General features: G+C 44.4%; 1 protein-coding gene across 2 annotated transcripts in view; it reads right to left on the bottom strand.

The window, feature by feature from the left end:
- METTL15 (methyltransferase 15, mitochondrial 12S rRNA N4-cytidine) overlaps positions 1-14,767 on the bottom strand; it is a 92,080-nt gene that overhangs the window by 72,406 nt on the left and 4,907 nt on the right. For both annotated transcript variants that reach the window (XM_066635093.1, XM_066635102.1), the window contains exon 2: positions 10,505-10,770. In XM_066635093.1, the coding sequence (XP_066491190.1) occupies positions 10,505-10,753 (249 nt within the window). In that variant the 5' untranslated portion in view covers positions 10,754-10,770. The remainder of the gene's footprint in view (positions 1-10,504; positions 10,771-14,767) is intronic.

Below are 14,767 nucleotides of genomic sequence, written 5' to 3'. Positions count from 1 at the left end.
TTCTGGAACAAAACCCCATCGGATACCAGAGAAGCACTGTATGCATAAATCAAGAAGAAACACAGGTAAGCATCTTCTTCCCATTACCTCAAAAGAGGTAAAAATGCATCTCTATCCTTAAACTATAACTTTAATAATTCAGTTAATGCATAATGCAATCCTACACATGCGTACTTGACTATAAGCATTCAGTCAGGTTTATTCTGTTACATATGAAGGAGACTGCAGTCTCCAAGGGCCCTGTCTCCAAGGGCCTAATACAGCAGTTCTCAAAACTTTCTGGAAGAGTTTGAGCCGCTATAAGTTCTTGCGGGGGAAGGAGGTGTAGGGACCAACATGCACTTACCAGTCCCTGCAGCAGCCTCCCGGGGGTACAGGGGGACCAGTGGGACCCTCTGAAGGGCTCCCCAACGTTCAAAAAGTGAAAGCAAAGCGATCGCACTGCGCCCTGCCTCTGGAAAACTGGACACGGAGTGCGATCTCTCTGCTTTCACTTTTTAAGCTTTGGGGAGCTCTGAGGAGGGTTGCACAGGGCTCCCCGGAGTCCTGGAAGGTTGCTGCAGGGACTGATAAGTAAATGCCAGTCCCTGCACCCTCCATAGTGATGCAATCCTGGGGATAACGTCACTACCTCTTTCCCGCCCTTTAAGGGGGCAGAGGCAAGGGTCCTCAGGCTGGGGTGTCACGATGCCCTAGTTTGAGATGCCCTAACCTAATACTATCCCCCAAAACATTACATGATACAGTGGCGCCCATGGTGGGAGGGGATTCAGGTGATCCAGGAGAGGAAATATGTTTTACTTACCTCCTGGCAAGCTGCCTGGCTGCCAATGGGTCTCTTCTGACCTATTCAATTGGTGTTAAGTTCAAGGTGCCCCAGAGAGCAGTTCTGGCTGGGAAACAAGGATAGGATCCTGATAGGATCTTACCTTCACCAAGATCCACCCCCTCCTGTCCCAGTCCCTGCCCTGATACTCCGCTGAACTGCCCCACTACCACCTTACCTGCACCAGTAGTGCATCCAGGACCCCGTAGTAGCACACACAGAGCCTCTGGCCATTTGCACTGGCAGTCCAGTAGTGCACAAACACAGTGTGGTGCTTGTAATTCTGCAGCAGCACTTACAGCAGCAGACCAGGAGATCCATTACTATAAGCTCCCAAAAGGATTGGGCTGCGTCTATTACCTTTGTGATGTACTGCATAATATAAGGGAATCAATAACTTCAAGACATAGTGAATTCCACTGTAATTTCAAATTTTAAACACCTTCACTAAATCATCAGATTTAATAAAACAGTATCTGGAATCAAAATATATATTGTATTTGTATCACATTGTCATAAAATGTTTTATTCTTCCTGTTAATTAAAGTTTTTATTTTGCAGGTTAAAGCAAAGAAGAATATACTGTATAGATTAAAAGGATGTGATTAAGAATAGCATGTAAATAAATACTGTTCTTTATTTTATTTCAGGTGACAAAAGTTACAGAGAACAATTTTGCCCAATATTACTGAAATGCTTTAAAGGTCAACAGGACCATGTGTCTACATAAGAATGAAATATTTGAAAACAGATTCAGGACTGCAGACATTGGAAGTTATATCAATGATTGTTCAGTATCTGAAAGCTAGATGATTTACAGCCCAATCTTATCCCGAGTGCTGCCACTGGGTGCAGCAGCCTCAAAACGTCTGGCACTGCATCCAGTGCCACTGTCGGAGGGCAGGGGACTTTTGTCCCCTCCCCCCAGGAAAGCCCCAAGCCCCCCGGGGGGGCTTCTCAGTTCTGCACCAGCTATTTTGCCGGCACTGACTTGAGAGCCTCTATGTCAGGCTTTGCAGCCCAACATGAAGGATAGGATATGGCAGAGCAGGGCTCTGTTGGTCCCACTCCCTTCCCTCTCCAGTTTCTCACCCCACCCCACAATGCTTCCCCGTGCCCCAACAAACCTTATGGCCACATGGAGCTCTTTCCTTGCTCCAGTCAGTGTCCATCCAGCACTGGATCCAGCACCAACTGCTGCTGGACCAACACCGGTGCTGCCTGCATGGAGGGTGCCATAAATGTGCTTTAAATGTGCCATAAATGTGCACTGACGCTAGAGCTCAACGCCTGTGCTAAAAGCCCTTACGACTGGGCTCTTAGAACCTAACCCTCAAAGCATCAAGCCACTCAGTTCAAGCCCTTTCAACTTTGCAACAGCACAACATTATGATGCCACAATATTACAATATATAACTGGCAATTTCAGTGGTGTATAATATTTCCTGTAAAAAGAATAAATAATGCATACATTCCCCATGCCAGTTGCAAAACTACCATAAGGTCCAATGGGGCAAAAGCCCCAGGCGCAAGGTGCTAGGACCCCGCAGAAGCCTCTCTGAGGCTGCCAATGGGGGTGGAAACTGTGTCAGGGAACCTCACAGGGTATATCCAACGGAGGTGGAGGTCACGCGAGGCTCCATGAGCCTCAGGTGACTGGGGGGGCGGATTTCTGCGTGGGGGGCAGTGGTAGTCTGCAGGGTGGGCGACATCGCAGACCTTTGCCCCAGGCTGCTGGGGAGATCTGCTGCTGCCCCATGTCCCATCTTTTTGGGTGCATTTTTTAAAATCCTGACTTCCTTCTTCCTGGATTAGCCTAATAACTAAGCCCAAGCATTCAAGGGAATTATACAGTTAACAGCAATGCTATCTAACACTACTTAGCCAATTCAATGTGACCCATATTATCATCACTGGAAGCAGAGGTAAATTAAGTCAATGCAGAAGTACTAAAAACCACCGAAAAGGGAAGGCATTGCTCAACCTACAAAATATGCTTGTTTTTCAATTGTGAGCAGACGCACAGAACAGCTCCATTATAAAGTGTACACCATCACACACTACACACTTTCCACAACGTTGTCTTACAGCCAATCCAATGCCCATTTACTCAGAAATATGAAAAAATAAATACATGCTGATGAGTTCAGTGGGGCTTATGCCCAAGTATATGTGCACAGAATGCAGACTTAAAGCATTTTTTATTTCCTGTCTTCATGTTACTTGGCTACTTTCAGAGGGTATATTTTACAATGTGTAGTTGAGATATAAAGTGATCAGCTTGTTAAGGCATCAGGTTGTCAGACAACATGTTGAATTAATTTATTGCTGTGTTAATTTCACTTCCTGTAATTTCATTTTAGCCACTAAGCTACCTTTAGACGACTTGAAAATATCGTTTCAACATTTAAATAGAGGTGGCAGGCATGACTAACATATGCTAAAGGCAGCATTGAGCTGAAGGAGCAATTAACTGAATGGCCAAGAATATCTTATGAGAATAAAATGTTAATTAATTTTGATAGTTACATTCTTTATTTTTAAAAAGGTACTAACTAGCTTATTCAGAAAAAGTAGCAGGTAGAGAGATTATACACCTATAAAATATGTACCCAATATACATACCTGTGATACATTCTAATCAAATGCTTATGTAGTTACAGCTGGAATTTTAAATACTTGAAATTTTAATAATTTTTAATTTTATGGCTTTATGTGGACAGTGCTGAACATATACGTTTTAATAACAGGATGTTTTAGAATGTTTAGTTGACCACCATTGAAGAATAAGCATATCAAAGAAAAAGTGCATTTTCTTGGTTCGAAAAATGTCCTGCTAGCAAAAAATGTCTTTTGCTCATGGAAGGTCTGTTTCTGGGGTAGCAGCAGAGACTGAGATCTGAATCAGGAGTTCCCCAGGTTGAACTGGACCTCTGCCATGAGCTCAGTAAGAGCCCTATTCTATCCCCCACTATCTTCCGACATATAGCCACACTGATGAAGCATACACTGCATGTAATGGATGAGGGAAGACAAGATGGCCTGGGAAAGGTAAGTAAAATATTTTTCTTGCCTCCCAGTAGGCTGCCTAAACATCAGTGTGTCCTCTAGGGCCCATACCAGCTTACTTTGCTGGTGTAAGTCCTAGGAAACGCAGGGAGCATGTTGGTCTGTAAAAATGGGTACAGCACACGTTGCAACCACTGAGATTCATCCCTCTAGCCTCTGAACTGCCCCCCGCCCTCCCTGCCATGAACCTCCCCTGAATCACCCATTACCTGCCTCTGCCTGCACCTTACCTACTCCTACATGGGCAGGGTCCATGTGTGGTGGGCATGAGGAGCTTCTGCTATTTCTGCTCGTGGTTCTGCTACACATAACGGCTGCATGACTGTTACAGGGCTTAGAGCAGCAATGGAACAGGAGATCTGCTACTGTAGGCCCTGTATAAGGTTGGGCCATGAGTAGCCTTACAAAAGTCACTCCCTCTCAGTCTCAATTCCCCAGCTATAATATAGGAAATAATACTTACCTAACAGGTTCATTTTTAAATCATCATCAATACACAAGAAGTACTTCACATTTCAGTACTCAGAAAGAGATAAATATCCTGAAACCCCCATGGATACTGAAAACCACCAGCAATGAAACCCACAGTTTAAGGCACCTTTAACCCTCCTTTAAGAGGATGTTCTGAGCACTTTGGTGGCCATGCAGGGCCTCCCTGACACTCTGGAAGCCTTAAAAGCTGATTTTCACCTAAAACCAGAAGTGATCTTCTAAGGCCTCCCAGAGGCCTTAGAAGGGCTTCCAAAGGTCGGGGAGGCCACACATGACTTCCCCAGCATTCAGAACACCCTCCAGAGGTGAGGGGAGCACAGTTCCCTTCGCCTCTGAAGGGTCCAGGTTGAGCCAGATCCACAGATGAAAAACCCACGGATCAATAGGCTCAACCTGTATGTGCAAGATCTTTGTACAAGCTCTCTTCAGACTTACTATATTTTATATTGCTATACCCAATATCTTCCTTATTCACTGTTTTCCTGTACTGTAACCAAAACCCCAATACACTCTGGTGCGACACTGCAAGAAGTCTTCTGCTAGGACTCACACAAGACGTTACAAAAGAACAGAAATATATAGTATCTTCTCCTGCCCTTATCTCCAAACCTATGACTTTACTTACTCCACAATTACATGAACAACATGCAGATTTGGAAAGTGTGTCTTTAGAAGCATAATTACCACAACACTCCAGCTCAGGAGCGGCTTTCAGCATGGTACTGTATGCTGCTCAAGTTGCCAGCTCTTGGGTCTAATACAACTCCAGCATTGATTCTAAAATGGCATTTGTAGCTTAAGTGGCATTTGTGTCACATTTATGACACAAGCTTAATGTCCGGGTACTATATGGTGCAGCAGAAAACTGAAAATCTGAATCACTGCATACAAACCAGTACTCAAATATTTATAAGCACATTAGCTAGTACAAGGGAGAGTAGATAACTACTCACTTCTATCACTACTTCTGGGACCAGTGTCTCATTCAGGTTACAATTCAAAGGTCTTAGATTACTTTCCTGTGACTAGTTTTGCCAAAGAAGTGCAAAGACTAATGCTGTAACACAGAGGGAAAATGTACACAGACTCATTTACGAGCTGAGTCATCCATAAGCACTGCATCTTTTTATTATAACATAGTGCCTTAAATAGGCTCCTGAAATTCTATCATTTGTCATGTGATATATGGAGATAGCAACAAGCTAACTTTCTATAAAAGCAAAATGAGATCTGGTGCAAATACTGCATGGTTCTCAGCAGGCAAGCCAAGTGCCTTGCTGTTCTCTTTCTTGGTAGAAGCTGCAGGTTCTCCTTTGGTATAAAAGTACATGGAAAAAGAACAGTTGGGGACTGCCATGAAGACGAAAGCAAGAATCAATGTTTGCCTGTGGAGAACCAAGAAACAGGTACAAAGATCAGAGGGTTTATGGCAATTTGCTCAAAGTCTACAGATTTACCAAGTAGAAATTGGGAATCGTTTTCCCCACACCACTATGCAAGTGAATACTATCTAACACAGAATAAGTTGAAAACAATGAGTTGATTCCATTCATTCTGCAGATTCTAACCACTGTTGCCACTGAAGGTTTTTAACTTAAGCTATGCCTAAAACAAAGCTATGCCTAAAACATATTGCAACTTTGACACCCTAATCTTGGAACTTATACCCAGATTCACTTCAATCTAGGCCACACAGCAGAGCAAAAGGCTGTTTGCCCACTACTGTATTTGCAGAGTGCTCTCTCAACCTTTTCCAGTGATTTTCAACCTTTTTTGTCTCATGGCACATTGACAGGGCATTAAAATTGTCAAGGGACACCACCAGGTTTGTGACAATTGACAAGGCACACCATGCTGCCAGTAGGGGCTCACATCCCACACTGGCCCTACTAACAAATGACCTTGCCCAAAATTCCTGTGGCATACCTTTGGACCACTCTTGGCACACCAATGTGCCACAACAGAGTGGTTGAAAATGGCTGCCTTATTCTGTTTCAGAAATAATTTTTCTCAAAAGGTAGCACTCATCACTGATGGGCAAGAGGAAGAAGGGAAAAACAGCAGACCAAAGCTCATCTCTCAACACAGGGTCTCCTGCCTGCTGGATTTTGCTCTTAGATGAATGCAATGAACAGAGGAATGTAAAGGAATCTGTATCAGAATCAAAAGGAATCTGTTAGCACAAGTTTGGGTTCATGATATTTTATTCCTTGGTTGTTTAATTATAATACACTGGTAGCTACTGCACTTATATCTAGATATCTGGCAGCCCACTAAAAAGGCTTGAGCTCATGTTAGAATTTTGCAGCACTTAACTTGTATTTATTTACCCCAGGGTAAGCAGAACAATCTTTACTTACTGTAAGGGTAGGCTAATGTTAACAGTGAAAATTCTTTCTCAACTCTAATAAATAACTAGAGGCAGGTTTGAGTAATGCAGAGGAAGGCACTTCTTTGAAATATATTGCACATCTAATATGTCAGTTAACAAGACCAACTTTTCTAAAGCAAGAAGCTGTTATGTCCTTAACATATGCTTAACCGCTTTGTGAACTTTTAGTTGAAAAGCGGTATATTAATAATAATAATAATAATAATAATAATAATAATAATAATATGCAATCTTCTAGGGAGGCTGAGAGAAAGGCATTTAGAGATAATTACCCTCTAGTGTATGCAAGTTTATGCCAGGTAAGATGAGCATGGATACAGTGCCTTCAAGTCAGGTCCCTAAATGACAGGAGTGGGTGATCACTTTTGTCCTCTAACCCTAATGTCACACTGTATGCTTCCTCCTGAGGAATGAAATACAAGTGTCATGTATAGAAGAAAGTAAAGGCTGAGACTAATTATTCCTGGGTTCCAAGCACTCAAGTGGATGGTAAAAAACACACTATGGCAAATCAATTTAAAAAACAAAGTTTCTTTGCTCCAGCGATTTAAAAACAGCCTTGCTGACCTTTTGACTCCAAGTTAAGAGTCATTAAGAAGACAATCCATCAATCAGTCCTCCTCTAACCACTTCACTCAGCCCCTCCCTTCACCAATGCAAATGTGCTCAGGGGGAAGGGAGGGGCCGATGGAGAGAGAAGGATTGATGGATTGTCAGCCAGCTGCCCTCTCTCTCTCATTAAGAAGGCTATTGTTAAAGGACTGTTCAGTTTTTAAAACTGATTTTAAAGGGGTGCATTTTCCCCTTCTCCATGGATCAGCACATTCCTTCTCATTTGCAGGGGCATTCCTGTTGAGTCAAAGCCGTGTATAAAAAATCTGTGTATAAATAGGCTGGACCGGTATAGAAGGACATAAAAAGATGCATTGTTCAAGAACATGTACATACCCACCAGTCTTCCACAGAAGACAGCAGCCTCTACTGTTCTTGAAAAAGAAAAAGTTACAGAAAACTACATCATAGTTTAGGGTCGTCGATGTAAGGATCTCAATGTACAAGATCAACATTGCCAGTCTTTTCTTCCTGCTCTAGCACACCCACATTTCATCAGTTATTTTGTAGCCTTCCTACACTTATTTACTTCTCCCATTACTGGCTGTTATCACAGCAAAAAAAAGGGAGGCGGGTCCTGCAGTCATTTATCTGTAGGACTCTCCAATGACTAGAGGGTGAGGGAGACACACTAATCTAAGCAGGATGCATTTACAATTATTTTGATTCTACAAGCAAGTATGATGTGGCTGGAAAAGGTCATACTATTGATATAATTTGCTATTATGGGACATACCAGCATAGAAATTTTTGGTAGACCAGAGAGAGAAAGGTATCTTAAAATAATAGCGATATAGCCGTTTTTAAAGGAAATACGTTTCTGTGGATATACTGCAGCAGACTCTTCATTGAAAAGAAAGGGAGTGACTCATCCGTACAATGTACTTCAGAGAATGCTAGAGAAGAGACACTTGGGGGAAAGAATTCTAAAGCAACAGCTAGATTCTTAAGAGTTTGCCAGGAAACCTGTCCTTTCCACTCAGTGCCAACAGTTTTCCCATAGGTAAGAACAAAGAAGAATGACCACCCAGTTAATTTCCATTTTATGGATAGATGCTCTCCCATTATTTAAACCAACTAAGTAAGTAGATCTCTTTTCTGTTCCTTAACCAATAAACATTTATCAAATGCAGTAGCTCTACAACACTTGCACAAACCATATTTTGAAATTATTCAAGACCTATGCAGTAGTTAAATTTCCTAAAATTAAGTCATCTCCTTGCTTGGGAACACTGTTGAAACCCCACTAGAATGGAGAGAACTTGATACCAAGACTGAACATGAACCTTTATTCACATTTCTCGCCACACTGATAATCAAACGCATGGAGAAATGGACCGTGTTTTCAGGCCACATCTTCCAATGCTAAGTCACTGGCTGATCTGCCACCATGCTGAGGCCATGTGTTTTAGGGTTAATGAGAAATTGATTTATGCATGCGTAGCTGTAGATATACAGGGTCCTTTTATGCAACTGGGAAACATGGACAATGCAAAATTGATTTATGCATGTATAACTGTAGATATGCAGGGTTCTTCTACGCCAGGTGTCTCCAAACTTTTTGGTCAGAAGGCCGCATCAAATATCTGCGTGGTGTGGAGGGCCGGAAAAACAATTTAAATATAAAATTTAAATAAATAAATTAGAGATGGAACTTAGATGAGTGAATAAATGAACGGGCTCATTCATTCAACCTCTCTGGCCCTCAGAACACCCTCCAGACACAATCAGAGCACAGTTCTGGTCATGTTCCGTTGATTGAGCCAGAGGCTTTTAGGGGACAAGAGGTTGGCCATGGGCCAGAAAGAGGCTTGCTGCGGGCCGCATCTGGCCCCTACGCTGGGGTTTGGAGACCCCTGCCCTACACAACTGGAAAACCTAGACAATAAAAACCATGAAACCGCAGATTGCACAAAACTCAGGACATCAAACCAGAATCCGATCAGAATTCAAAGGGAGATTGCAGTTTGTTACAAACTACAAATGAAAGCTTCAAATAGTCTCAAAGGAAGGATGAAAGGAGAGAGAAGCAAACAAACCAAAGGCACACTGTGTTGTAGTAACAAATGTACTGTTACACAGCTATTCTTGCCCCACAATCTACGGAACATGTTATTACTTCCTAAGAAAAAGTAAAATCTATTGAGGATATTCCAGAATACACTATCCTGGATACACTAGGGGAAAAAATGTTCTACATACCAAGAACATACCAACATTCCATACAAGATGGGCTACTATCCATTGAGGCTTTATCCCTGATGATACCATTACAAACCTAGTGAGGTTTGCAACTTTGTCCTCACCCACAATTGTTTCAATTGTTTAGAAATATTCTGTCAAGTAAGCAGCACTGCTCTAGGTACCAGAAGAGCCCCACAGGATGCCAACGTGTCTATGGCTGATTTTAACATCTCTTCACCTCCTGCCTTCAAGTGTCTATACATCAGTGACATCATCTTTTCAAGAGCTGGCCTTCTTATGCTTGCAGAAATTCCAGCACTCAACAATTTCCGCCCTAACATGACAATGGACATCTACCAGAGCCAGTGCATTCACATCCAACAGGTTCACTTTTTAGACATCATAGTGCAAACAGGCAATGGCAGGGCTTTTCAAACTGGGGCGTCACGACACTCCAGCCTGTGGGCCCTGGCCACTGCCCTCTTAAGGGGCAGGGGCAGCCAGAAGGCAGGTGGGAGGCAGTAGCACAATCCCCAGGATTGCGCCACTCAGGGGACTGCAGGGGCTTGGGTGCACTTACCAGAGCTTCCTGCAGCCTCCCGGGGGTGTGCAGAGCCCTGTGTGGCCATCTGCAGGGCTCCCCAATGCTTTAGAAGTGAAAGTGGAGCAATCACGTTCCACTTTCGCTAAACCGGAAGTGGAGCGTGATCGCTCCACTTTCACTTTTGCAGCTTTTGCAGCAGACGCTTGCACTGGGCTCCCCGCACCCTTGGGGAGGCTGCAGGAGGCTCTGGTAATTGCACCCAAAATGATGAAAAAAATCTTCTTCACCACCACCAAGTCAGATGAACACAATTATCCTGTGACGATACAAAATGGCAAATGTTTTAAAAAATGTATGCATAATCCCACAGAAAATTCCAACTTACCTGTCCTTGCTTGGGTGCTAAAAAATTAACAACTTCCTTGACCATGACTGGTATATGCAGCTCTTTATATTCTTCATTGTCTACTCTGGAGTGTGACGTTTCATCACCATACAAACTCAATGATTTTTCTTCAACTGCACATTTACTTGCTAAGGATGAATGTACATTTCTGACCCATGGGCTACATCTAATTAAATTGTGAAAAAGATATTGGCTGCAGAATTTGCATAAGTACGGAAGTTGCGGCATATTGTAGATAAGCAGATCTGGGGGAAAAAAGAATTAGAAATTAAAATTAATGTTTTCAAAATGGATCTAAGGAGCTATAAGGAAGCAACAGGAGTTTTTATTTTAGATTGTGACGAGAAAATTGTAATATCATTAAGTTACATAGGATGCTTTTAAACATGTCAGCTAAAGATGATGTCATATTATACTAATATTTTCAACAATTTAGACCAGCGGCAATCCTGGCCCCACGACTGCCAATGGTGCTGCCTCCCTTACCCTACAAAGGCCTTATAAAGCCCTCGGAGGGCCAAAAGCATCACTTCCGGTTTCATGGAGGAAACTGGAAGTGATGTTTTTATGCCCTTAAGAAGGCCTTCTGAGGGCATAAAAATGTCACTTACAGTTTCCTCTGTGAAATCAGAAGTGATGTTTTTGACCCTCAAAGGGCTTTACAAGGCCTTCAGATGGTTGGGGAGGCAGCGCGCAGCTTCCCCGTCCTTCACAATTCCTTTGCAGGGAAGGCCTTCAGCTGACTGAGTGCCACAGGGGGCACCATGGTGAGATGGATGGTGGAGTGGCACCGCCCCCCAACCCTGGTGCCTGAACATTGACCCCCCCTTGCTCCCCCTCAGATGCACCACAGACAACATTTGCTTAATATTACAATCAGTACTATTTCCAACCATAAACATAACTATTCAAGAGTAAATCGCATTGGGCACAATTCTAACCAGGTCTACTCAGAAGTAAGTCCTATTTTATTCAATGGAGCTTACTCAGGAAAGTGTGGTTAGGATTGCCACCAAGTATTTTCGGTCAAGCAACACACAATAGCCAGAACATGAGGCTTGGATGGTAAAATTCAGGTTCAAATTCTATTCAGTCACTAGCTAGCCTTGGGCAAAGCACTGTGTCTTGGACTTCACAGGTTTTTGCAAGGATAAATAAGATTAAACATACACACTATAGAGTACTATAGGACTACAGCAACATTTATTTCCTGGATAAATTAACTGCAGCTACTACTGTGGAAAAATAATTTGTCTCACCAGAGAAATATAAGACATGTCATGGCCACGATTCGATCCTGATTTATGTTCATGTGCTAACTGAACTGCCATTTAATTCTTTAAATTTTTCTATTTCAGGTATATATATATATATTGGCAACCTTCAGTCTCGAAAGACTATGGTATCGCGCTCTGAAAGGTGGTTCTGGCACAGCGTCTAGTGTGGCTGAAAAGGCCAATCCGGGAGTGACAATCCCTTCCGCACCGGGAGCAAGTGCAGTCTGTCCCTGGTCTGTCACCCTGGCTATGGGCCTTCCTTCTTTGCCTCTTAGCCTCAGACTGTTGGCAAAGTATCTCTTCAAACTGGGAAAGGCCATGCTGCACAGCCTGCCTCCAAGCGGGCCGCTCAGAGGCCAGGGTTTCCCACTTGTTGAGGTCCATCCCTAAGGCCTTCAGATCCCTCTTGCAGATGTCCTTGTATCGCAGCTGTGGTCTACCTGTAGGGCGCTTTCCTTGCACGAGTTCTCCATAGAGGAGATCCTTTGGGATCCGGCCATCATCCATTCTCACGACATGACCAAGCCAACGCAGGCGTCTCTGTTTGAGCAGTGAATACATGCTAGGGATTCCAGCACGTTCCAGGACTGTGTTGTTTGAAACTTTGTCCTGCCAGGTGATGCCGAGGATGCGTCGGAGGCAGCGCATGTGGAAAGCGCTCAGTTTCCTCTCCTGTTGTGAGTGAAGAGTCCATGACTCGCTGCAGTACAGAAGTGTACTCAGGACGCAAGCTCTGTAGACCTGGATCTTGGTATGTTCCGTCAGCTTCTTGTTGGACCAGACTCTCTTTGTGAGTCTGGAAAACGTGGTAGCTGCTTTACCGATGCGCTTGTTTAGCTCGGCATCGAGAGAATGAGTGTCGGAGATCGTTGAGCCAAGGTACACAAAGTCATGGACAACCTCCAGTTCATGCTCAGAGATTGTAATGCAGGGAGGTGAGTCCACATCCTGAACCATGACCTGTGTTTTCTTCAGGCTGATTGTCAGTCCAAAATCTTGGCAGGCCTTGCTAAAACGATCCATGAGCTGCTGGAGATCTTTGGCTGAGTGGGTAGTGACAGCTGCATCGTCGGCAAAGAGGAAGTCACGCAGGCATTTCAGCTGGACTTTGGATTTTGCTCTCAGTCTGGAGAGGTTGAAGAGCTTTCCGTCTGATCTGGTCCGGAGATAGATGCCTTCTGTTGCAGTTCCAAAGGCCTGCTTCAGCAGGACAGCGAAGAAAATCCCAAACAAGGTTGGTGCAAGAACACAGCCCTGCTTCACTCCGCTTCGGATGTCAAAAGGGTCTGATGTGGAGCCATCGAAGACAACAGTGCCCTTCATGTCCTTGTGGAAGGATCTGATGATGCTGAGGAGCCTGGGTGGACATCCAATCTTGGGGAGAATCTTGAAGAGGCCGTCTCTGCTGACCAGGTCGAAAGCCTTTGTGAGATCTATGAAGGCTATAAAGAGTGGCTGTCGTTGTTCCCTGCATTTCTCCTGCAGTTGTCTAAGGGAGAATACCATATCAGTGGTGGACCTGTTGGCTCGGAATCCACACTGCGATTCTGGATAGACGCTCTCTGCAAGTACCTGGAGCCTCTTTAGTACAACTCGGGCAAACAGCTTTCCTACAACGCTAAGGAGAGAGATGCCGCGGTAGTTGTTGCAGTCACCCCTGTCACCTTTGTTCTTGTACAGCGTGATGATGTTTGCATCCCTCATGTCTTGAGGTACTCCACCTTCTCTCCAGCAGAGACAGAGAATTTCATGCAGCTCAGTGACGATGATCTCTTTGCAGCATTTTAGGACTTCAGCAGGGATGCTGTCTTTTCCAGGTGCCTTGCCAAAGGCAAGGGAGTCCAGGGCCACGTGAAGTTCTTCTAGGGTTGGTTCACTGTCAAGCTCTTCCAGCACAGGCAGGCACTCAATGTTGTTCAGTGCTTCTTCGGTGACTACATTTTCTCTGGAATATAGCTCAGAGTAGTGCTGCACCCAGCGTTCCATCTGCTGCGCCCGATCCTGGATGACCTCGCCTGTGGCAGACTTCAGAGGGGCAATTTTCTTCTGTGTTGGACCTAGGGCCTGCTTGATACCATCATACATCCCCTTGATGTTGCCCGTGTCAGCTGCTATCTGTATCTCGGAACAGAGCTGGAGCCAGTAGTCGTTAGCACATCTCCTGGCAGTCTGTTGGACTTTGCTGCGAGCAGTTCGGAGGACCTGCAGGTTGCGCTCACTGGGACAGGCCTTGTATGCTGCTTGAGCTCTCCTCTTTTCCTCAATGACTGGTGTCAACTCCTCAGAGTGGGCTTCAAACCAGTCTGCCGCCTTGTTGGTCTTCTTGCCGAATATGGACAAGGCGGTGTTGTAAACGGTATTCTTGAAATGTTCCCATCTGTTGGATGCGTTTGCGTCGGCCGGGCCTGGAAGAGATTCCTCAAGCGCTTGTGCAAATTCCTCCACTTTTCTCTGATCCCGGGTCTTGCTGGTATCAATGCGAGGTCTTCCTTCCTTTTTCGTGTGATACAGTCGCTTTGTTTGCAGTTTCACTCTGCTGCACACCAGGGAGTGGTCAGTGTCGCAGGCAGCACCATGATAACTGCGTGTGATCTTGATGCTGGGAAGGCTGGAGCGTCTGGTGAGGATCAGGTCGAGCTGGTGCCAGTGCTTTGATCTTGGATGTCTCCAAGAGACTCTATGTTGGGGCTTTGTGTTGAAGAACGTGTTGCTGACACAGAGACCGTGATGACAGCAAAACTCTAGCAGGCGTTGGCCATTTTCGTTCATCCTCCCAGTGCCAAACTGACCTAAGCAAGTGGGCCATGAACTGTTATCAGCACCAACTCTAGCATTGAAATCGCCGAGGATGAACAATGGCTCTTTTACAGGGATTTTCTTGACAGTGGTGGCCAGGTCATCATAGAATTTGTCTTTGGCTTCTGCTGGAGACGACAGAGTCGGTGCATAAGCACTGATGAGAGTG

Source organism: Tiliqua scincoides, chromosome 1 (genome assembly GCF_035046505.1).
Source record: "Tiliqua scincoides isolate rTilSci1 chromosome 1, rTilSci1.hap2, whole genome shotgun sequence".
Classification (NCBI taxonomy): Eukaryota; Metazoa; Chordata; class Lepidosauria; order Squamata; family Scincidae; genus Tiliqua; species Tiliqua scincoides.
The sequence above is the reverse complement of the archived record's forward strand: the minus strand, read 5'-3'. Positions and strand labels throughout refer to the sequence as shown.